Source organism: Pinus tabuliformis, chromosome J (assembly GCF_031772625.1).
Source record: "Pinus tabuliformis cultivar Carrire ecotype Pingquan chromosome J, CPIR1, whole genome shotgun sequence".
Lineage (NCBI taxonomy): Eukaryota > Viridiplantae > Streptophyta > Pinopsida > Pinales > Pinaceae > Pinus > Pinus tabuliformis.
In genome coordinates, this window is record NC_142295.1 from 1251016659 (window position 1) to 1251042775 (window position 26117).

General features: G+C 38.6%; 2 protein-coding genes across 2 annotated transcripts; both read left to right on the top strand.

The window, feature by feature from the left end:
- Nucleotides 1–1819: 1819 nt before the first annotated feature.
- Nucleotides 1820–8723, top strand: LOC149231745 (uncharacterized). The gene is made up of 4 exons (XM_089376366.1): nucleotides 1820–1999; nucleotides 4447–4593; nucleotides 4718–4843; nucleotides 8376–8723. The coding sequence occupies exons 1-4, from the start codon at nucleotides 1988–1990 to the stop codon at nucleotides 8571–8573; spliced, it is 483 nt and encodes a 160-aa protein (XP_089232492.1). The 5' UTR covers nucleotides 1820–1987; the 3' UTR covers nucleotides 8574–8723.
- Nucleotides 8724–21463: 12740 nt separating this feature from the next.
- On the top strand, nucleotides 21464–25606 carry LOC149231746 (uncharacterized). The gene is made up of 3 exons (XM_089381733.1): nucleotides 21464–23068; nucleotides 23639–23864; nucleotides 24102–25606. The coding sequence occupies exons 1-3, from the start codon at nucleotides 21464–21466 to the stop codon at nucleotides 25604–25606; spliced, it is 3336 nt and encodes a 1111-aa protein (XP_089237859.1).
- Nucleotides 25607–26117: the final 511 nt, after the last annotated feature.

The window sequence follows — 26117 nt, forward strand, 5'->3', positions numbered from 1 at the left end:
TTATCACTAATGTAAGTAATTCATAAGAGAGTATCAATAATCATATTAATCCATAAGAGATAAGATATCCCTGCAAGAACTTAAGATTACCACCTCGCTTGCCCGGATGGTCACATAAAGAGTGGCCCTGTCCCCACAAACCAAAAAACTCCTCAAAAACAACATAATTTCCCCACCCCACACTAACGTCTTTCAAGGGAAATGGCAAAAGTTGAAAAGCTACTTAAGGCGGTGCAAATATTTTGAAATAAAGAGAAGAGTATCCCCACCTTCGAATGCCTATAATACTAGATCAGTGAGTGCTGCGATCCGATGTAGTGTAGGGTTTAGTGGTTCTGCATGAGGGTTCAGGAAGATTCAAGGGGTTTATCTCGGGATTTAAGCCTCCAACCGGATCAGTAGAGAGACTGTAAAATTGAGGTGCAATGGCTGTGTCTTCTTCACCTTCGACAGATTTCTCTTTCGAAGCCCAAGAATTAAGTTCACTGTTATTGAATGCTTCCTCATCATCGTCTGATATTTTGAATTCATGCCGGGTCGTGGAATCCTTCATCGATAGGCACAGCTGGGATCAGACCAGGCATTTTTACATAACATGCTTCCCCGTTCTGCTCCGCAAGATCTTCGGCTTCGAGGAGGTCTTACAGCCGTCCGACATTGGCGGATGGATCGCGCAGACCTCTGAGCATTCCGCGAATGCGGTCGTAAATCTTCTCTCGCCGTCTGGAGCTTTGTTTTCGTCAATCTTTGCCGCAGACGAGGAAAATGTGGTTCGCTATGTGTTTCCATCCAAGCGCCTTCTGGCGTGGATTCGTCACATGCTTCAGTCGGAGAGGGGTTTGTATATCTTATCTGAAGTCTGCCCTGCTTTATTTAAAGACCGATTGAAGGAGGACGGCCATGGAGGAGGATTCAGGTGCAGTTGAATGCATTTGAGTATTTTATGTTTTGGTTTGCTTATTACGCTGTATGCAAAGATAATGATATTATGCATCGTTCGGATTCGGATGAAATGAAATTGGGGTTTAAGAAGGCTTCCCGGTCTCGTTTCGAGAAATGGGCGTCTTCTCTGCATAGTTTGCACGGTAGCCATGACAATGGAAGGCCTGTGAAGTTCAATTCTAGCCCTTATTTGCATCTTCTGAATTTGTATCTACACAAATTTGTTCCTATATCTGATTTTTGTGCTCCCAGTGTGTCTGTACATCATTTTTTCGAGGAGAATCCATCGATATTTTCTCGCGCCGAGTTTGTTGTTCATACCTTTGTACAGTTTTGGTTAGTGAATGACGATTTTTCGCCCTTACCTTCACGGGTTTGCCAGTCTTTTGGTATTTTGTTACCTGTTAATAATCGATATCATAGGTATGGTCTCCCCAGTGTAGAAATCACAGAGGCTGTGAAAATACTGGTCAATTATGTAAGCAGTACTTTGTGTTGTCCTCAAGAAGAGTTGAATTCTGGATGGAGAGCTGCATCACAAATGGATACCTTGAGATTGAGGTCATTTTCCTTGCCACGGAGTAGTTTGGTTGTGCCTGCTACATGGTCCCTTCTGTTACAGAGGCCTTTGTACAGGTTTATATTACGAGCTTTCAGTTATTGGCCAGTAGGTGCTTGTCTGAAGAAGGCTACACACATTATTGATCTATGGTTGGATTATTTACAGCCTTGGAATATTGGTGAAGAAGGCGAAATGATGCCCGCTCTCGAAGAGGATCATTATTTGGAGGCAGAGAATAAGATGCTTAGGGATAGGGATCAACGATTGTCTCCACTTTCAGGTAGCTTGCTTCAAAAGCAAAAGACTCGTACTGATTCTGTGGGATCATTAGTAAAAAGAAGCACGAAAGAAAGTTGTTATGGATATAATGATCATTGGCAAAACTATGTTCTGGCTAATTATCCTTTTTATAGCTCTCTTGTTGTTCAGTTTCTTGTATTTGCCCACAAGTTCGTGCACATCAATACCAAGGCAGTTCTTCAGATGACTCACAAGGTGCATTGCTCTTTCCTTTATTCTATTATGTCTTATTGATAATAGCAAGGAATAGATGAATAAACTTTGACACTTCAAGCAAGATCCCATGTTTATTTAAAGCAAGATCCAATGGTGGATTAAAGGTACTTATTTCAAGGTAGGATCAACAATTAGGATTATTATACCTAGGTTTTGTATCTAGAAAATTCAGACATGAGGAATTTACTTTTGGAAGTGTGAAAATCAATTAGTTGGAACTTCCTCTTGCATGGGAATAATCACATAGCAGGAAAGGAGAAAAAGTGTTGTCCAGATCCGAATGTAGATTGCTGCCTTTTAAATATTGAATTTGCCTTGTTGTCAGTGCTATATTAACAGAAAAATTCAACATTAACAACAAATGATCCATTCCTGATAGATTAAGTTATGAGCAGTCTTCATGCATGTAAATGTAGGCTTGAATTTGATATAATTGTTTATTAGTTTAACAGACAAAAAATGTCCTTGGTTTATTTTATAGGTGTTTAAACTATCTTTCTTATTTTGCACTCAAATGCTTTGTATGTGAAAATTACGTCGTGTTATTGAAACTTAATTTGGTTGTTAATTCAACAAACAAATAATTGTCTGTGGTTTAAATTAGAGACATTTAGATTAGCGTCTATTTTTTGGATCTCAAATGCTTTGTGTCTGAAAAATACCTATCCAACTTATTATTTTATGTTGATAAATTCATTGTAGTTTAAATAGTTGTAGACAAGATTTCCAATCAAATAGCTAAGCACACCATCTATTTACAGTCTTTTGTGGAGGGTCATTTCCATAAATTATCATGTCTATTGCTCGAGAAACAATGTGTAAATTCAGCCTGATGTCATTGCACTGAAGTTACTTCTATTTGATAATTCAGCGAGCAATTTATATGCTTCATGTTTTGGACGAGTTCTGCAAAGAAGGATTGAGTTTTGCATTTTACATCTGATAGGTACTTCGCTAACTTTGTATAATGGGCATAGATATTGAATGGATATGGACAAACTTGTGATCCCAACCCAAACCTGGTTTGACTATGCAATTTTGAAGAAAATGTTTTTTGGTATATTCTTATGCACTGTCAAGGGTTCTCAACACAAATTGGGAGTGATCATGTTTGCTGTCTTTATAGTATAATTGGGCTAGGAGGCTCATTTTACAGCCCAGTGTGAACGTGATGTGTAAGTATGTCCGTGCTCAACTTGGACTCTAGAGTTGACATGTGTCCCTCTTAAAATAAAAATAAAATATTCTCTAAATAGAAAAGTAATGTTGGCTATAATAAAAAAGAAAAAAAGAATATGCTATACATGTTTAATTAGTTATCCATTTGACCTATAATATAATTTCATGTAAAGTAATTAGAAGTAAAAAAAATTATGCGAGTAAGATGTTTAAACCTTATACTTTTCAAAAAATAAGTTAACACTTTATATAAATAAATTACTTGAAGATCTATATTAATAACTTGTGTGAATATCAACTTATGTGAATCCGTGCTTAAGATGGATCCATGCTGGTAAATCATAATGCTTTTCTGACCAAAAAATGTCCTGAATGTGTGTAGTAAGACTTGAAGATCTATATCAATAACTTATGTGAATATCAACTTATGTGAATCCGTGCTTAAGATGGATCCATGCTGGTAAATCATAATGATTTTCTGACCAAAAAATGTCCTGAATGTGTGTAGTAAGTCTGTTGCTTTCAAAGAAAATTGAAGTCCTAAGTTTCTCAAATCTTTCCCTATAACTGTCTGGATAAGGTTGATATGCCAATAGTCGGCATTCGTAATCCATTCTCAAGTCACATAAGAAGTGAGTGCAACTCAATGTTACTTAGGTGGATCATGGTTGGGTGGGCAGTGGTCTTGCCTGAAACCTTGCGTTTCCTGCCAAGTTTGATGATTGTTTTTTAATGTCTTATTGAAAATGTTCCTGGATTTCAATATTTCACTGTTTTAGCTTGATCTTCTAACAAGTTCACTTCTTTGATAACGGTAGCAGTTGGTGGTTATTATTTCTAATTTGTTTCTTTTATCCAGATAGAAACAATACTTGAAATCCAATTTACATTCGTGCATTTTCGTTGTATATTCATGATCACTTTAATTTTCAACAGGTTTGGTATTTGGCTGAGATTTATGTCAGTTTATACTGGAGTTCATAGTACATGTATAATTTTGTTTGTTAATGTATTTTCTGACAAGTATATCAAATGGGATTCAAAAGGGTGGACTGTGGTTATTCACAGTTGAATTTCCATGCGTATTTCATTGTATCATTAGAACTGAGATATGTAATGGCAATAACATCTTTTTCTGAACGTGTCCTTTGCAGTGTTACCTCTATTCTTTGCTTTTCCAGAAAATCGGTTTTATAATTTGTTAAAGTCTGTTGTATTCTAATGTAATATTTTGTTTTCATCTGTAGGTATTAAGTGTTTTGGTATCTTCAAAAGAGCTACTGTGTCTTATTCGAAGCATAGATTCGACATACAATGATGTGAAGTCAGGAAGTGCGCCATGCTGTTTTGACAGTTTGCATAAGGTTGTGCCTGCCATCCGAGAGCAGCTACAGGTCTTCCCTCTATGACCTATACAGTGTTTTGACGTAGGCTACCTTATCCAATGCACCATTTTTAAAAAGGTTTTGTTTGGAAAATGCCTCATTATATTAAGATGTTTCTTTGTGACTACTACAGGACTGGGAGGGTGATTTATCAAATTTTGAGAAAGGCAGTGAAATTACTCACTCTCCTTCGCAAAAAGAAACACCGATGTTGCAACTTTTCAGCACCAGTGATAGTGGAGGCCATCAAATGCTAAAGGTAAGTTTTGTGAATAGTTTCTCTTTATCTCTTTCTTTTTGCAAGACTCATTTGGTTGATGGATATGTTTATAATTTATTCTGCCCGTACATCAAAATTGGAACCTTACAAAGATAATTCCTTACAAACATTAATTCAACAAAATTTTTATTTATGCCATTATAAGGAGGTAACTGCATCAGTAATTGTTTATATTAATTTTCCCAGAGAAAGATGTTCCCTTAACTTGCCCACATATTAACTGTTCCAAGTGAGGAAGTTGGTACATTGTCAGAGTGATGGAATCCCCCTTTCTCCCTCCTTTCCCTGTATTTTTTTTCTGGGTGAGGAATGGAATTGACTTATAGTTGAAATACCAGCTGGTAACTGGACAGAACTACTTGGGAATAGATCCTATAACCTCCCTGGGTATTATGCCTTCTGTAGAAAGGGTTGGGCAAACTGAGCTATACTATTGTGCTAAGTGTTCATTACATATGTACAAACATGAAATCAATCACTATCTTTATTGGGATTTTCTATAACTAAAATGGAAATGAATTCTATAAATCTTCCATACAAAAGGTTAGAATGACTTTAAAGCTCAGGTAGCTGGACATTATTTTATTCAAGAGGAGAGCTGTGTTGGAGTAGATTATTCCTCAATTTTTTGACCACACTACAGAGCTCATCTTCAGGGTATAATTGAAGTTTGATTAAATTTGGGCTTGATAAGAACATACTTTTGAAGTTTGATTAAATTTGGGCTTGATAAGAACATACTTTTAAAAAATTGATTTCTGATTAATCTTAGCTGGATAATAACCTAGTTGTGATTTAATTTTGCTAGTTGGAAAATAATCTGCCATGGTCTGGATCTTCAACTTGTCCTAACAATGAACCACACTTGTTGGTTTGGAACGCGTCGACAAATGATTTATGATGTGATTTATGCCGAAAAATCTTCTCATTAATTGAGTTTCTAAACTTTATAGATGATTTTTATTTTTTATTTTTGGAAGGGGGTGGGGAGGTAATTTAAAGGCCTTTTATTAACTGTTGATGATCACATATGATCCAACCTTCTGTATGCCTATGGTCTGCCACTAGGGAAACCGGACCATTGGCAATACAGGAGGTCTGCTGTCCAAAAATATACATTTTAAAAAAATATACTGAGTTCTAAAAAAGCCTACAGTGCCTTGGCTTAACAGCCGCAAAATATAACACATAATCCTACTATAATAGTAAAGATAGAAAACATAAATTTTCATGAGGAGACTAGGAGGTGGAAACCTCCACATCTATGGGTGCTTGATCACCTAGACTGTCTAGATGAGTTGGGCCTTTGCCATGCAGTAAGACTGCTTTTATCCTTGTCAAATGCTTGTCCATGGCTTTAAATTCCAACTGCATCATGTTCATCATCATCAAAATTTGGTTTTTAGTGTCATTTTTGGAAAGGAGTACCCTTCCCTGCAGCTGTCTAGTTGTAATGGGACTGGTACATCTACTCTTGATAGATGACCTTTCAGCAATGAAGCAGTGATACCTCTCAAATTTCCATTGCCATTTTCCCACCCTCAAATGCTAGTTCCAACTCACACGGCAATTGATGAGCTTTCGGGGTTATGTATGCCCTGAGGAGGCCCTGTTGCAGATAGAATCCACCTCAGAAGTGCGTGCCCCGGCCAACTGAGGAGTAAGGACTTGACGAGAGGAAGAAAATAAAGAGACCTGAGTAGGAGCTGATCCCAAGAGGAGGGTAGCCCAAGATGGTCTGGTCCCTCTCTCACACCACACCTCGACAAAGCCTCACACCACCATAAACAAAACCAGAAAAACCATAAAGCAGCAAGGAATAACAGAGGATGCCCTGGATTCAGCATAATCAGATAGAAATTGCCATTCATGAATAACATTTACCATCATGAAACAACACAATGTGCCTTTGCAAAGCTTCCCAAATCTGAACTGAGACCTTGCAAAGATTGCTTTTCTCATGCGAGGAGTTTGGTGGAGAGTAAAAGCATCATCTGAGATAATGAAGGGACGTACAACTGTGTACACATTCTCATGAAGTGGTGTGGTGGGCACATCTACCTTGCTGGGGTTAGATGAAGTTAATTTGATGTAAAGCATCAAAGAGGAAACATGACATCAATGACTAGTTAAATGTGTTGTTTAGAAATTAGACAAGGTTAGAGAAGGTTATATTGAAATTTCACATTGGGTTGGCCTATACTTCTACCCCTTTTTTGGTTTCTTCTCTTTTTTCAGCTTTTATTTGTTTACGCAGAGGAGAATTTGCATGTTTGCAAAATGATGCTTTCAGAAACATCTTCATCCATCTGACAAATCTATAATTTCTCCATAAGTATACAAAAATGGTGAGGAGTGCAGAGTTCCTAAACTACTGGTCTGTCTGATCTTCTGCTGTTAAAACTTAAAGTTAGCTCTAAGAGTCTAAACAAAACAATTTGATAGTTAATTTTGTATGAATTGAAACTTCTGTGTCTACCTTAGATAAAATTTTACTTTGAAGCACATCGTTGTAGATTATACAACCTTTAGGCATACATATTTTCTTGATTATCTCTTCTATTTTTTTGCCTCACACCAGATACTTCTAATTGATTTATTCCAAAGTGTGTTTCCATCAATAGTATCAATAGATTTTCGTATGGGGGACCTTGCTAAAAAGATCTTGCATTCTGTCCCTCGTACCTTATTTAAGAAATGCCACCCATTTCCAATGGAGTAGAGGCCACTTGTTTTCATTTTTATCTCTCCAAAGGATGTTTCTAATGATGCTCTCTAGATATTGTATAATTGTAGCAGGGGCCATTAGAATGTTGCTTTGATAGAGGGATATCTGATAGGATTGGCCAGTGTCCAGTCTCTTGCCGTATGTTTCAAACTTGACAGGTAAATAGGATAGGCCAATGGGATTGCTAACTTCATCAGTGTTGATGAGGTAGGGATGTAAAGATTGCCCTATCTCTTCTATTTAAGAAAAGCCCCATCTCTTGTCCGTCATGCCCATGGGGGAAGTTCAGTTTAGGTTTCAGCTTATTGTATAATACCAGTGTCCAGTCACTTGCCTTATGCTTCAAACTTGACAGATAAATAGGATGGGCCAATGGGATTGCTAACTTCGTCAGTGTTGATATAAGGTAGAGGCGTGAAGGTTGCCCCTGATAGAGGATATTACAAGTAGAGGAAGGTTCTCAACATGACATTACTAAGTGATTGCATCCATCTAGAATTTGAAGAATTATATATTTTTGCTTGTCTCTGCATTAGATATGTCTACTAAATGCTTCGAGTTAATGGGGCATTGATTTGAGCATTCAATATATTTTTGTTCTTTATCAAAGTATTCTTTTGTTGTATTTGTATTTTTCAATTTATGCCTTACGACGTTTCCTTTGCAACATCTGGTGCAAATGCTAGTATATCTTACCTCATTTTATGGTTAACATTGTATAACAAAAACATGCGTTGTGTTATGTAATTAATACTAACATGTAATATTGATTTTTTTTGTCAGAATGCTATAGGTAATGATTGCCAAGACGATGATCCAAATTATGTTCAACATATATCAGGAGATGATGAGGATGAGGATGAGGATGATGGTGGTGAAGGAGGAGATGATGATGATAGTTGTGGTGTTGGTGATGATGTGGATCAGAGTAATGAGGATGGTCAAGATGATCATGAGGATGATCTTGGTGGTGGTAGCTAGGCATGCACATGCATTGTTTTTTATGAAGAAATTATTGTGTAGAATGACATTGTTATGTTTAGATGGGTGTTGTGAATTTACCCTATATCAATGAGACATTTTGATTTTGTAATCATACGATGAGTTTGATTTATGTATGTTGTTAATTTATGGTAGAATAACGATATTCATGAAATATTTTGATTTGTTAATCATATTTGAATTTTACTTGTTTTGATTAAAAATAATACTGATTTTATTAGTATTATGTTGCTATTTTATACATGTTTTGAAAATTGTTAATGACACATTGTTATTTTTTTGGATGGATGTTGTCAATTTCTCTTAAACTTCTTTACAAATGATTTTGAATTGTGATATCTGCTTTAATGATATTTAGAAACTATCATATGAATCTATAAAGGGGGTCATATATGTAAAGAAAAATATACTCTAAGAAGTCAAATGCGGATGTAACCATGGATGCAAAATTGAAAGTAAAATTGGATGTTAAACTAGGAATTAATACAAAATGCAAACAATTGACATACAAAGTGTTTTAAATTAGAAGTGAAAAATTGTGCAATAGTTGACACAAGGAAGGGAACAAAACATGGCATACAAAAGGATATCAAATTGGGCAATAACAAGGACACATAAATGGGCACCAAATTAGATGCAAAAAAAGACAACAACTAGATGTAAAATAAGATGCAAAGTTGAGCGTTAAAAAGAAGCAAAAAACGTTACAAATTAATATGCCAAATGATGATGCAAATAATGGTGTAAATTTGGGATGCAAACTTGGGTGCAAAAAAGGAAAAAAAAAAGATGTAAGAAAGACATAAAACAAGATGCAAAATGGGGCTGAAAAAAGGTGAAACCAAGGATGCCATATTGGATGTAAAAAATGATTCCTAATCACATGCAAATTTAGGCTTGAAATCAGACACAAAATTATATGCAAATGTGGACACAAAATGAGGCAAAAAAAGATGCAAATTTGGATGGTGAAAACGATGTAAAACTAGACACCAAAAAAATGCAAAATTGGATGAAAAAGTCGGTGTAAATAATGGTGCAACATTGGACACAAGTAGACACAAAAAATGGTGCAAAAAGGGGCATAAAATAGCTTAAAATTGGATGCAAAACTTGGTGCAAAAACAAATACAAAAGTAGACATAAAAAATGGCTCTAAATTGAATGTACCACTAGACACAAAATAAGATGCAAAGGTGGACACAACACATGACTCAACATAAGATGCAAATATAAATGCAAATTTGGATGCTCAAAATGATGTAACATTAGATGCAAGAGATGGTGTTAAAAATGATGCAAAATTGGATGAAACAAATGACGCAAAATATGGTGCAAAATGAGATGGGAAAAATGGAGACAAATCAAACGTAAATGTGGATGTAAAAAATGGTCCAAAAAAAGATGCAAAAATGGGCACAAAAATGGATGCAAAATTTGGTGCTAAATCAAATTCAACACATGGTGCAAAGATAGGCACCAAAGCTGGTGCAAAAATAGAAGCAAAAACTAGTGTAAGACTAGATACAAAACCTGGCGTAAGACTAGATGCAAAAACTGACACAAAATGGATGCATAAAAAGACGTTAAATTGGATTCAAAATACAGTGTAAACTTGATGCAAATGATGGTGCAAAAATGGAAGCAAAGAATGACACAAAATAGGAAGCAAAAGAGAATGAAAAATAGATGCAAAAAATGACACAAAACTAGAAGCAAAACCTGTCATAAAATAAGATGCAAATCTTGGTTCAAAATTTGACGCAAAAAATGATGCATAGTTTGGTGTAAAAAATGATGCAAAATCTAGCGTGAAAAAGGATGCAAAATCAGGTGCAAAAAAGGACGCTTTAAAAATTGTACAATAGAGCCAGATTTAGCGCCAGGTTGCTCATCACAATTACAAAAAAAATGCACTAAAATCTGGCGCTAAATCTGGCGCAAATCGCTGGTTTTGTTGTAGTGAAGGAATCAGTTCAGAAGGCAACTCACTCAGATGAAAGATCACAATATAGCTGGTAAACAACAAAGAACTACATATCAGTCTTCACAGAATGAAGAAAGAGAGGTATACGCAGGTTCACCATTGACCAAGCTGCATATATATGTAGGTTCACTGTATACAAGTCGCGTATACGTACACATGCAATTTCACAGAAGGAAAAGCACGTATACCTTGGTAAACTAATTTTTTGGTCCGAAGTATTTGGTCCATGGTATTGGTCCAAGGTATCTGGACCGAGGTATTGACCCCACGTATTTGGTCCAAGGTATTGGTCCTAAGTGGTTTTGGTCCATGGTATTAAGAAAGGCCTAAAACTATAAAAGGAGGAGAAGAACATTAGGCCAAAGTGTGCAAGTACCAAATATCTAATGGAGTGTGAGATCTAGTATGCAGGTTATTGGGTTATGGTGCATTGTTGGATCTGAACCAAGGATGAACCTTAGCTGATGATGAGAGATCAAATCTAATGATGGATTGGGAACTTAAGGCATAAAATGAACTATCATTATGTGTTTTTTCTCATGTATATTCTAGATCTGAATACTGATGCATATATTATTCTATAAATGATATGATCTGGGTATAACTAAAATCTGGAATAGCTACAGAACTCTGAATTTATATTTGCAGATGTATACGTTGGTTGGCTTTGAGCAAAGCGCAAGTACACGCAAGTTCAACACATGGAAGTAGCGTATACCTTTTAAAATATATTCAGTTGTTTCTCTTGACTGTTGCAGAGTTCTAGGTTCTGGTTTGGGTTATGGTTACTGTATTTTGGTGACAATATACTGAATGATCAGATTGATGGGTGGTCTAAGTGAATGATTGATTCGGCTATGGTTGGTTCAAAAGGTGATTGGTTGATGCAGATATATTTGATGATTGAATGATTTTGTTGATGGATCCAGTTTGAAAATTTATGAAACATTGTCCCTAGAAGAAAAGAAGGTCGTAGCTTTTTGTAGGTCGGCACCTACGTACTAAGAGAACATATCGGCTAGTACAAGAGCTAGGGGTTGTAACTCCCTTCCAGGAGAAGCTGGAGAATGAGAGAAGGTTGTAACCTTCTACACGTAGAAGCTTGCATATTGATATAAGTCTGCACCAGTACAAAAATTGTAAACAGATTTTCTTATTATTAAAAGAAGACAAAGACGATAGCAGCAGGTGGTTTTCACCCACATTGGGTTTCCACCTTATATCTTGGTGTTCATGTGTGTTGCTCATGTGTGATGCTTTATTCTGAATTTACTGCACTGTTTAATGAATTCCTGATATACTGGTTAAAGTTCAATGCATGATAAATTGGGTAAATAAAAATATCTCTGCATATACGCTAGTTGCCTTAAGTACAGTCGCGTATACACGCCAGTTCACTTAACTAAAGTAGCGTATACAAATCTATTTTGAAAATTAAATTATTGATCTGATAATACCTAAGTCACCTGACACGAGGATTCAGGACACGTAGGATTCGAGATTCGTGGTGTCGGATTCGGACACGCTGACCCCCCGGAACAGGACACGTTATATATTATTTTATTATATATATCTAGATATATATATATATATTTATTTATTTATTTATTTATTAAAAATTAGATATTATCATATTTCTTACACAAATTTTAACTAATGATACAAATTTATTGATTTCAAACATAGATCTTCATCTATAGCTATTAGCATGCATAGTACATACAAAACTCAAATAAATGTTAGTGGTACTGGTCACATAAATGATAAATCTATTAAAAATTTAAATCGTGATTCATAATTCATAACTGAAAGACAACTTACAACTACAAGATAGTAAGATAAACACATTGACAACTGTAGTTTTCTCATTAAGTCATCAAATCAAAATGTGTTACATAGGTAGTGTTGGTGCAATGCCAATGGCAAATAGAAATAGAAAATATAAAACAAATGCAGGTATACAAGCCTCAAGGCATCAATCAGCATCAAAATCAGCATCCCTCTCCCCATCATCATGGTCCCCACTGCTCTCCTCTGCATCCTCCTCCTCCCCTGTATCCATAGTCGCCTCTACATCTGCTGGTATGGAGGTTGACCCCTCTAAGTCATCAAATCTAACAGGCTCTAGCACTGGATCATTGAGATCCATGGTGGCCAATGCCAACTCAACAGTGGTGTCCAGACCCATATCATCAGGGAAGACATCCCACATCTTTGTCTTTCCCCTCAACCACTCTTCCCTCTGCCTGTAAATAAGACGAAGGTTGGTGTGCACATACACCATTGTCTCTGCCCTGGACTGCTCAAGCCTGCTCTTCTTCACACTACACAAATTCCCATATGTGCTCCAATTCCTCTTGCAACAAGAGGATAAAGTCACCTGAGAGAGGAGCTTCATGGCTAACTGCTGAAGAGGAGGGCTTGTTGCCCCATGATTTTCCCACCAAGAATAGGGCTTCTTAGCCCCCTAGTCTCTAATCACATCATAACCTCCAAATCGACCACTGCCAGTGGAAAACTCTGCAAAGGCATCCTCCACCTCAACAAGCAATGCACTATCCTGATAAATCCGCCTGAATGCCTCTTTCCTCCCCTGTGAGATTTCACCATCCATGTGAGGAGGGAATATGCGGGAAGGTCCACCATTCAACCACTCATGGCTGTAGTATTTGGGGTTCAATGAGTGAGCCAAACAATGTAAAGGTGTAAAATTCTTGTCCCATCTGTTGACAAGAATATTCTGTATAGTATCACAAAAGGCCTCTGGTGATGTCTCATACTCGGGGCACTCACTCTGTAGAATAATGCTCCTCACAGACTCAATCATGGAATCCCATCCCTCATAAACCTCTCCTAGGATGGGTTTGTCTGTATCTGCAACTCGAAGCAAAGAAATGATAGGGTCCATGATCCGAATAATTAGATCTACCCTCTCCCACCAAGCATCATCTAGCACTGTGTCCTTCACTCTTTTAGAGGCTGCCTGATCTGTCTTTCTCCAAAAAGACCAAAACTCAGAAATAACCATGGACCCAAGAGCGGTCTTGACCCCCCTCAACCTCTTCAACATCATGAATGAAGATGCAAACCGTGTATCAGCAATCTTCAACAATGATAGATTGTTGTACTCCTTGTAGATAGTGAGGGCATTTGTATGATTTTGCACAAAGTTACGGATATGTCTTGCATCCTCAATAATGCTTCCAATCCAAAGCACATCAGAAGCAATGGATTTCAGTGCTAAGTTCAATGAATGGACAATCCAAGGTGTCCAAAACACTTGTGGATATTTAGATTCCACAATCATGCCAGCAGCCTTGCAAACAGGTGCATTATCTGTAATGATTTGCACACAAGAATCAACACCTACATCTTCAACAACTTTAATAAATAAATCACCCATAAATTGTGCATCCTTGTATTCGCCAAGTGTATCCACTGCTTTCATGAAAACTGGACCATTCAAGGAAGACACCATGAAGTTGATGATTGGGTGTCGTGCTGGATCTATCCATCCATCAGAAACAATGCTAACCACAGATGTTGGCCATGTTTCCACAATAGGCTCAAGCATTTTTTGCACCTCTTTTTTTGCCTTCGTAAACAATGTGGTTCTCAGCTTCTCTAACCCAGGAGGCACATACCCTGCTGGAGCCCCTTGAGTTAGAGCTTGGCACATCTCAACAAATAAAGGTGAATGTGCAACATTAAATGATATGAAGTTTTGATAGAAGAAGAAGGCAATGGTGAGATCAAGCTCTTCCCGTCTCTCTTTTTGGAAAATCTTGTCCATTGGACCAAGTGCTCTTCTTTTTGATGCTTTTCCCCCAGTAGAACTAGAACTCTCAAATGGAAATTTGGTGTTGGCTTTCCTAAAAAATGGAAGGGGGTCTTCATTCTTGGGTATTTTTGATTTTGAAGCCAGTGCCACCTGTTCCATACCAACATTGGCCTCCTTTTCCAATTCTTTTATCTTTTTTGAAGTAATAGCTCTACAAGATCCACCCGGATGCGGGTGCATTAATGTTATAATTAATGAAAGATTTATGCAGATCCGGCATCTGGTCCTGCAGGTGGCAGATCCGCATAACCTCCAAAATTCTCCTGTGGATGAAGCAAGATCATAAGGGGTACCTGCAGATCATCAAGCATTCAGAATTGAATGTGCCTCTCATTCGAGACTCTTCGCATGATTTTTTATTTATGGCTTTGTTGGCTCTATCCACTGTCATTCCTATCAGGTCTCCCTTCATCAGTTCGTCTCAGTCCCTGCATCCCTGCAATGCTCCGATAGCTTGGTTGCATGTCTGGTGTAAGACTCTTATTCGGCTCCCTTACCTTCGAACCTGCTCTATCTGGCCTTGCTCTTCATCTCCTTTAGGTTACTTTGTTCCCTTGACAATGGTGCGTCGCCGTGGTTGTTCTCGCCGAGGAGGCAGTCGTGGAAACCATGGGCACTCTCAGCCTACTCCCCAGAATGTTATTCCTCTGGCTTCGGCTTCCCCTTCCTCAGACAATGGCAAGCCTTTCCTGCACAATTCGTTCCAAACCACCCACTTCAAATTCCAAAGTCATCTCAATAGACCGGTTCTCTCTGCCAGCATCACTGTAATTTTGGTGGAGGAAGAAGCTCGACCTAGTGTCTCTGTGCATACCTCAACTTCGCAGTCTCAGGATGATAGCGAGCTCCAGGGAGAAGATGTTGGCATTGTGTTCAATGGTGGTGAGTTGTAGGTTGAGGGGAGTGTCCCTGATGTCTTCAAGCCACCAAAATAAAACATACAGGAAATCTCGGCCTCTGTTCATCCGGCGAGATCCTCCGGTGGCAATCAGCGCTTGGCAGCTCTTCCAGGTGGTAGCGGTACAGGTGTTGAGGACAATGATGATGACTTGTGGATGGGCAATCCATGCCTGGTGGAGAAGGAAGCTCAAGACCCCAATACAGATGCTTGATGCCTCCTGGGCCACATCTGATGTCGCAGTTTCTCTTTTGGCTCTTTCATCCAATGTGCTGTGTCATTACGGCTTTTGTTAATGTGTTTTGTATCAGGTCTTGGCTCGGCAAGTTTATCAGATATTTTGTTAATATGTTTTGTATCCGGTATTGGCTCGGCAAGTTTATCAGGTCCTTGGTTTTTCAGTTTTGCATGTGGTTATCTGGGTAGCTTAGAAAGTTTGGCTACAGCTCCCCTTTGACCTGTACTGTGGTTTACCATTATGGCCAGCTTCTTTGTATGTATGGCTTCTGGGCCTTTTGTATCTGGTTCTCCCAACCCTGGGATAGTTTGTTAGTTCTGTTGGACAGCTTCGGCTTCCTCTGAGGTCTTGACCTCCTTGTAACTATATTTTCATTTTATTAATAGAATTAGCCTTTACTTAGAAAAAAAAAAAATAGCTCTACAAGATCCAATCCCACAACCAAGTAAAGCCAACAAATGTGATTTCACACGGTAATATGTGCTTTTGAAAGAAATGTTACAAAAATTGCATTTCTATTGCACATTGCCTCCTCCCTTTCCCTTGTTGTCTGGCCCATCCTCTCTTGTGACATATTTCCACAATGGATATTTATCATTGTCTTTAAGTTCTCTTCCCTCAACATTACTTGCAGCAGACTCTAATGATATTGGGGGAGGAAGGGCATCTCTACCCATGACATTCTTGCCCTTCCTTTGCCCCCTAACTGCTGCCTTTGATTGAGCCATGAACACTGTTACCTGTAAAAAAAATGAGCAAACTTACAAAGCATGCACAAATTTGTAAATAAAAAATGAAAATCATATACAAACTGCTGTAAAAAATGCAAAAAAATGGAGGTGAAATACCAGTCTTAGAATAGAGACAGTTTTAGCATGTCTTTTGGAAATTCAAGGTTGCAACTTGCCAGAGTATTCTGAGAAATTCAAGGTTACAATACACATAAATTATAATTAATTTATTAAATAGATTCCACTGTCCAGATATAAAGTTATTTCATGACTCGTAGCAAAGAATGGTTTTGATCTTGCCAAGCTCGTATAGGATTTCAGTGTATTTGGGCAGCCAAGTTTTCTCCAAGATTGCAGTTTGATCCTATGGAAGGAGAGGCCGAGAATAGGCATTATATTCTCTGATCTATGAGAGAATGGCCACAATTCTGTGGAGGAGGGCCAAGCCTCTGTTCACCATGAAAAGGAGGCCGTAAAGCTTGGTTGCTGGCAGAATAGAAGCCCGAGTTACCTCAATACACAACCCAGGTGAGAAGGCCTTTTAAGACCGAGATATGGACTCCAACTTTACTATTTGATCAATATAATTCAATGAGTGTGACTGTGCATTAATCAATTTTAAGTGTCACAGCATTCAAGATTTGAAACATCGATTCTCTGTGATCAAAATGTTTACAATGCCAAGGTTTCCATCAATCCAACAGCAATCATACCACAGAGGATATACCAAATGGCAAACAACAATGCCTCAGTGTTAGAAAAGCAATTGTGATATGCGGCTATGCCAATAAATAAGATTCTCCCACTATCTTAAGATCATAAAACTCTGTTCTGAATACGCAGATGTCTTAAATTTATTGTACAAAGTTTCTATTTAGGAAAGGTTGTATTATTCCTTCTTGGCGATAGTCTCCAAGTTGATATCTAAAGGAAAGAATCCAAGGAAGTTTTGTTATAAGTTATAACCCTTCTTTGCTGCGATTGGAGTGGTTGAATAATAGTGTGATTGGAGTGGTTTCGTTATCTAAGTAATTTGATGCACTTGTAGATGGAGACCAAGGATTTTCAAAGGGCTTGACTGGTAATCCGAGGTCAAAAAAGTCTGTGGCATGGAGCTGCTCAACGTAAACTGTAAACACTGAACAGTGAGATTAGAACTTACCTGGTGGACAAGTGGTCGATTCTCCTTGTTGAATGCTCTACTCCTTGCTGCAACAACACAAATCACTTGCCAAATGAAAATATTAATGAGCAAACACACCCTTTTCATTCCTGCACTGAGCTTAGCGAGTCCTGGAAACAAGACACGTGTCCCAAAATCGCGACACGCTTTTGAAAATCGTGACATGACCTCGGATTCGATGTGTCAAAAACGGACACGACGTGTCATATGATTTGGACACAAATCCGGACCTAATCATGTTGGATTCGCTAGATTCGGGATTCGTAGGGGGTTTAGGATGAATCCAGTGACTTAGGATAATATTGATTCACCCCCCCTCTCAATATTATTTCCAACACCTTCTCCCCCAAGTCACTGAAAAATTATTTGTTGTCAGTCATATGGAATGAGGCTCCACTATCCAGATACCACACACTACTAATCACCGATGTCACCATGCAAGTAATGAGGGTGAAATCCAACTCAAATTCTGAAGTAAGAGCTTCACTTATCGCTCCTCCTTAGGGCTTCTTGCTAGCCTTCTTGTGCAGATATTCGTGCATAGTGTCCCAGCTCATGACAGTGAAAACATTTAATCTTCGACAAGTCCTTCTTCTTGCCGCTTTGACTAGAATATCCTTTGGATTGAAATTTTTTTCCTTTCCCTTTCTTTGCCTTTCCAACCAAGGCATAGTTATCCTCCTCATCATGCTTGGATGAGGTTCCATCTCTAGTGTTCCGCCTTATCTCTTCCTACAATAAGTCGGACCACAAACACTCCCACTTTGTTAGAGGTTCCCTCCCATTTACCGAATCCTGGTAGCTATGCCAATTCTTGGGAAGGGCTATAAGTACAAGGTTTACCGGATCATCTTCAACAACTATAATACCAACATTCCCAAGCTTATCCCGAAATTGGGTGAACTAGCTAAAGTATTGTGGTATTATGTCACCCTTCTCCATCTTGAGCATCTGAAGCTTGTCCTTCAGTGCCAGCTTCATGTGGTCACTGTTGTTCTGAAACAAGTTGATCAAGGCTTGGCACATTGCATATGGTGTATCCTTCCCATGGAGGTTCGAGAAAATATGATCTTGAACTCCTTACAGTATGATCCTCCTTTCCTTTGCCACATATTTCATCTGCTCTTCCAAATCTTGAGAATCAATTGTTGGAGGCTTAGGAATATCATTGTCTATGAATTCCTTTAGCCCTTCATCTTCCAACACTTCCTCCATCCCGTCCTTCCAAGAAATATAATTCGAACTACCCTCAAGGGCATATTTGAGTTTCAATCCATAGAACGACATCCTTTTGGCTTTGAAGAATGATGTTGCAAATTTGATTTCACCTGCAAAGACAAACTCATATTCTTCTATTCTATTGTAATTTTGGCTTAGATACCATGTAGAACTTCCTTGTTGATTCAAATTGCTTATGTAATTTTCTAAAACAAAATACTTGAACGTACTTTACTCATTAGCAAAAACAATTAAACGATCGTAAAATCACGAAGCATAACAATTAAATGATCGTAAAATCATGAAGCATGCAAGAGAAATAATTCAATCAACACGTTAAACAATTATTTCCTGGGGAAATCCATAGCTAAAAACCCCTGCTATTTGTATATTTCATTAGTTAGAAAATATGAGAATATTACAATGCTTTTCTCAAGCCTGAGCAACCTATGCACTATCTCTATCTGTCTCATTGCTTCCTTGACAAGCCTAGGCCAATACTTAACCAATTTCTACTTACTCAAGTCCTTATTTCCTTGTGTTATTTCCTTGGGAATTAGCCCCTATTAATTAGGGAAATTCCTCAATTGGATTGCGATCCATCATAGGCATTCCTCTCACTGCATGCACCACATGTACAATTTGGATGATTATACAACTGATTGTACACTGCCCTTGAACTCCAATCTTAACTAGGTAACTCTCAGAGATGACATGCATGAGTTATTTATGACTGAATTATCAGTTAACTGGTTGAACACATGAAGCAACACCCAACTGTTAGACCTCCTACTAGTTCATCCATCAGTTGAAACTAGTTTAACTCACTTTAACTCAGTTAAACTAAATTAATTAATTACAATTCAAAATAAACTCAACTAGGGCTCTTATAAAGTAGGAGACACTCTACATGACTCAAGTTAGACCCTCAGCTCGAATTAACTAAGACAACTAAGTCAAATTAACTTAGTTAACTCATACAAGTTGTATTGTGATGTGGAATTACCATTTTATTCCTGATTAAATCAAGGGAAAATTTAAATCAAGATTTTCTTATTGCATTTTCAACCATGTTGGGCTCTTTTTAAGCGAGACTTGTATACTATTTGAAATACCAAAAATTGGATATTTTAATAACTATGTAAAAGCTATTTAAATAAACTTTAAAAAAAAGTATTTAAATAAACTATTTAAATACACTTTAAGTGGGAAAAGAGAAAAAAAAATCTTTAAAGAAGAAAAAGAGAAAAATAAATAAATAAATAATGGCAATAACACAAATATAGGAAAAGATAACCTCAGAAAATAACGAGGATCGTGAAGGTATAAGACCGGCGGTGGAAAGTTTAAGGAATAAAGGAGGGACAAGGAAACAGAAAAGACCCATTGGAACACAGGTGATAGCAGACAATCTGATCCTGGGGATGGAGGTGTCCATGATAGAAGCCCTAGCGGTTGCGGACTGTACTTTGGTCGGCAGGGTTAGAGGTAAGCTATATACATCAGATTTTCTTCAAGGCTGGGGTGAAAAATGTTTCACGGCAGATAGACCTTTACAGTTCGAAGCCCTAGTATTAGCTAAAGGTTGGTTCAAGCTCAGATTTGCAGACAGAGAATCGGCGGATTGGGTCCTTCAGCGAATCTGGCACATTGATAACATACCAGTGCTGTTAAAGAAATGGTCTCCTTTATTTGATGCTATCAAGGAGCGCACGGATGTGTTTCCTGTTTGGGTGCGTGCTCCGGGTTTACCTTCATTCCTATGGACCGAGGAAGTTTTCAAAACCATCGGTAATAGGTTGGGGGTGTACATGGATGCGGATATGACTTTCTTGACTACGAAAAATAGGGCAATTGCGCGCATTCTGGTCATGCTCAAACCGAGTGGGGGCCTGGCACAAAAGATTAATCTACAATTCAATGAATATGTATATGAGCAGATACTAGACTACGAACATCTGCCATTTAGATGCCATTGGTGCCACGAGTATGGGCACATGGCAAAAGATTGTCCACATAAGAGAAGAAGGAGACATTTCCGAAGGACAACAGCTCACAGAGAAATTGCTCAAGAAGATGTTCAGATGACGATGGAGCAGGATTTGCCGGAGTCGCAAGAACCAATGAATCTGGTGGCTGAGGAGACAGAGAAGGGACCAGCGGATGAAAGCGAACAATCTAAGGAGACGGCGGTGGAAAATGCCAAAGAACCGGAAGATGTGGAAGGGTTCGTCGAGGAAGTAGCTAAAGAACCAGAAGCCGTGGAAGGGTTCGTAGAGGAAAAAAATGCAAATCAAGCCCAAATCGACGAATCGGAGAAGGGTAAGAGCTCAGGGACTCCTACTTCCTCTTTTATTTCTCATGAGCATCCTTATGTAAAACATAATATTGCTTCCTCATCATATAAAGAGCAAGAAAATAATAATGTTGAAAATTTGGATCACTTAATGTTAAATCCGGATGTGGAAACATTAGCTGAAACCTTACCGCTACTGGACATAAATTGTGAAGAAAAATGGCCTCCTCTCTCTCTCCCTGTGACCCGGCCTCCCTGCCCCTACAACCTGAGATCTTTGGGTGGGAATCAAGAGACTCAGGGGTCTTTAGGCGGTCTGGGAATGATACATTCACAGAACAAATCCAAAAACAAACGAGGACGGAAATCTAATCTGTCCAAGGCGAAACTAAAAGCAAAGATAGATGTTGCAGACGGTAAACAATATTCCATCACGGGGGTTCTTAGAGCAGCTCATCCCCCTGAGGGTGTTATCAAATGATTCTGACATCCTGGAATTGCAGAGGTTTGGCCAGCAAACCTAAAAAACTGGCCTTGAAAGAATGGATATCCAACTCTAAAGCAGATGTTATTTTTCTGCAAGAAACTCTGGGGAAGGCTTATGAGATTGAATCTATGCTAAAGTCCCTTCTGCCTGGGTGGGCATTCAGTGCTATGGATTTCTTTGGACATTCGAGGGGCATTGCAATTGGGTACAAAGAAGGGAGGGTAAAAGTCCTCAATAACTGGGGGATGAAGAATGTTATGGGAATGGAGTTAATATCCCCAGACTTTACTTTTCCCATCACCATAGTAAATATCTATGGGCCATGCCAAGGCAGGGAATCCTTCTGGGATGAATTGATGTCAAAATCTGTTATGAAAGCACCAATGATGATAATGGGAGGTGATTTAAATTTTACTATGGGCAGAGCGGAAGCTTGGGGACCATCGGCGAGAGAAGATCCTCTTACAGATTTTTTCCATAATCTCATCACAGAGAATAATTTTATAGACCCTTCCCCGATCAAGATAAAGCCTACTTGGAGGAATCGAAGGATAGGAGAAGACAGGATTGCCAAAAGATTAGATCGGTTCTTGCTATCGGACTCTTTATCCACCAATGCTCCTTTGATCAGACAGTGGGTTGAGGAAATAGGGAATTCGGATCATTTCCCGATTTTCTTAGATATATCTATTCCTCCTCACAAACCCCCAGCCCCTTACAAATTTAATCCTGCTTGGCTCCATGATCCAACTTTCAGCAACCTGTTTAAAGAAACTTGGATTCACCCTGATCACAATGCAGGCGAGGAGAAAAGCTTTTTGTTCATGGAAAATTTAAAAAGATTGAAATCAACTACAATTTCCTGGGCAAAGGACAGAAAACTGAAACAAAATGAGGAGTTGATCAGTATAAGGGAGGAGCTGAAACAGATGGAGGACTTGGATTCAGATGGATACTCATCACAAGACTCTAAGGATAGAATTCTTCTCTTGGAGAAGCAGCAAAACAAAATTCTTTTGGAAAGGGAAGAAGAATGGAGAATTAAGAGCAGGGCAATTTGGCTAAAATCTGGGGATGAGAACACTAGATTCTTCCATAATTTTGCAAAAGGAAGGAAATCAATAAATACTATATGGCACCTTAAAGATGAAGAAGGGAGAGATGTCAGGTCCTTTCCAGAGCTTTCTGGTTTAGGGAAAAGACATTTTCAAAACATTTTTGCAGATCAGGGAGAGGCTACTATTGCAGAAGTCTTTAAAACAGTGCAATGTTTTCCTAGATTCATTGAGGAAGACGAAGGTGAAGATCTTACAATTCCGGTCACTAAGGAGGAGATTGAAGCAGCTATGAAGCTTATGGGCAAAGACAAAAGTCCAGGCCCTGATGGTTGGACAATAGAATTGTTTCTCCATTTTTTTGAACAAATTGGAGCCGAGATAACTGAAGTAGTTGAAGAGTCTAGGCTGAAAGGAGAAGTCTATAGACCATTTAACTCAACATTTATTGCTCTCATTCCAAAGAAGGATGAGCCAGAAAGTTTTGAAGACTTCAGACCAATTTCATTGTGTAACTGCATTTACAAGATTATTTCAAAGGTTATTGCTCTCAGATTAGCACCAATCTTGTCAAGAAACATCTCAATGGAACAATTTGGGTTCTTGGATGGCAGACAAATCCATGAAGCCATAGGTGTCGCACAGGAGGTAATCCATAGTGTCAAGCTGAAGAAAAAGAAGGGAGCTGTTATCAAAATTGACCTCTCCAAAGCATATGATAGGATCAGCTGGCTCTATCTACGAATGCTTCTAACTCATGTGGGCTTCAGCTATCCTTTTGTCAGCTGGATCATGGGGTGCATTTCAAATGTCAGCTTTGCAGTTTTGGTCAATGGAGCTGCCTCTTCTTTCTTTAATAGCCAGAGAGGCCTCAGACAAGGGTGTCCTTTGTCCCCTCTCCTGTTCCTCCTTGTGGCTGAAGGGCTTAGTAGACTGATACATAAAGCCAGAAGGGAGGATAAGGTAAAAGGTATTGAGGTAGCAATCAATCTCTACATCACCCACCTTCTTTTCGTTGATGATATATTGATTTTCACTAATGGTAATTACAGCGAATTAAAGGAGATAAAATGTATTTTTGATCTTTTTCTAAAAGCTACTGGAATGCAGATAAATTCTGGGAAATCACAAGTTTGTTTGGCAGATATTGACAGAAGGGAAAGAAATCAAATGTCTGATCTTTTTCCTTTCCCTAGCCAACCTCTGGATGTTCCATTCAAATATCTGGGTTTTTGGTTAAAGCCAGATGCTTACAGAAAAGAAGACTGGAACTGGCTCATAGCAAAAATTGAAGCCAAAATATCTCATTGGAGTTATAGATGGTTGTCCAGAGCTGGTAGGTTGACACTTATTAAATCAGTCTTGTTAGCCATCCCAGTTTACTGGGCTGCCCTAACTTGGATTCCTAAAGGTGTAATGGAGAAAATCAGAAGAATCTGTTGCAGATTTTTATGGGCTGGCTCAAAGGAATCCTCGGGTTTACCATGGGTGGCATGGGACAAAGTGGCCAGACCAAAAGAGTGGGGAGGTTGGGGGATTAAAAGACTCCCTGAGTTCAGCACCTCGTTAGCAGCAAAGTCAGGTTGGCGACTTATAACTATAGAAAACCTGTGGACGAGGGTGGTAAAAAGGAAGTATATAGATCCAATGCCTTTGGAAGATTGGATTCGGAGTCAGAATAAGAAGGCAAAAAACTCTTCAGTTATTTGGAAGGCCACGGTGGATGCTTTCTCAGTGATCGAGCAAGGGTTAGCATGGAAAGTGGGAGATGGCAGACAGATCAGGATTGGAAGAGACCCTTGGGTTGGGTGTAATGAAGCTTTTGCTTTATCACCAGGGCTTCTTCGACATCTTGATTCTAAAGGTATTACATCAATAAATCAGGTGGAAAGAGTTGGACAGTCCACTATCTGGGGACAGGCTTGGAAGGACGATGAAGAGTTAGGGTTAAATGCTAGATGGAAGAATGAATGGGCAGGCTTCATCAAAGAACTAAAACGATCCAATGTCAGGATAAATCAGGAACCTGACCGTTTAATGTGGGCTCACAGCAAAACTGGGGGGTATTCACCAAAAGAGGGATACTCTTTTCTATTAGGAAAGATAGGATGGGGAGCCCCGGATTGGTGGGCCAAAGATATATGGAAACTCAAAAGCCCTGCCAAATCCAAGCTCTTTCTATGGTGTATTCTAAGAAGGAAGGCTCCAACTTGGGAAACACTACAATCTAGGTTTTTAGCTGGTCCAGGGCGATGTCCCTTGTGCAAATCTGATGAGGAAACCACAGATCACCTTTTCACCACCTGCTCTTACTCAAGGAAGATATGGGAGGAGGTCACTGGTTTTCTCAAGGTAAATGCACAGTGGGGACATGATCCGCTGGGAGATGCTTGGAGGAAATGGTGGCAAACTTATTCGGAAGGGAATATGAGGAACCTGCCTATTATCTTCTGTTGGGGCGTGTGGCTTGCTAGAAATAAGAGTTTGTTCCAAGATCAAAACACACCGACTTCTGTTATTGCTACTAATATCACAGCCATTTATTCTGCTCTGCCTCCTCCTGAGGGAAAAAAAAAATCCAGAACCAAACAAAATAATATCATTATACAGGAGGATATCCCTTGTGGTTTCTTTGATGGGGCCTCACAAAACAATAGGGCTGGTGCAGGCTTGTGCATACATTTCAATTTCGAACATTCTCTAAGAGCTTCGGTTGGGTTGGGTGCTGGAACAAATAATTATGCAGAACTTTCTTCCTTACGATTCCTATTATGCTGGCTACATCACAAAAACATCAACTCTATTCAGATATTTGGGGATTCTCTTAATGTTATAAATTGGATCAATGGTTTAGCTGCTTGTCAAAATCAAATTTTGATGACAATTGTTGAAGAAATTTTATTCCTGAAGACATTCTTTTACAGGTTCTCACTTTGCCATATCTACAGGGAAAGGAATGAAGAAGCAGATCAGCTATCTAAGGCTGGTCTACAACAGGATCCGGGCAGCTGGGAGATAGAAGAGATTCGTCAGGGGCAGTCTTACAGATCAGATCAGCCCCCATATGATCAGCCATAGTGATCTCAGTATATAGCTTCATTTTTGTCGGCACCATTCACAGCTTATCTTTCCACTGTTACATTTTTTGTATATATTTTTCCTTAGTAGTATACTCTTTCGGCAAGTAGATCACAGTTTACAGTCTTCTTATTATAATTTTTGTTACATTACAAAACATTGGAGGTCATACCTTTTTTGACTGTAAGGGGTTGTTTTTCCTTCTCTGAAGGAGACCCCGGGTTTCACATGATACTTTGCTTTTTGGATATTAATCATCCTCCCGGGAGGAAGACTACTACAGGTTTACAATACAGCAGAAAAGCTCCCTTATGGTTGAGCAGTGAATGAACACATGAGCCCAGCATGGCTTTAGAACAAATGTATGAAAACTTTTTATAAGATCATAATAAAAAGTTTTGCTTTTTTCCCCGGAAAAAAAAAAACACAAATATAGGAAAGAGGAAAAAGAAAATTGTCCCTTTTTGTGAGAGAAAAAAATAATGCTATTGAAAAGACATAGAATTTATTT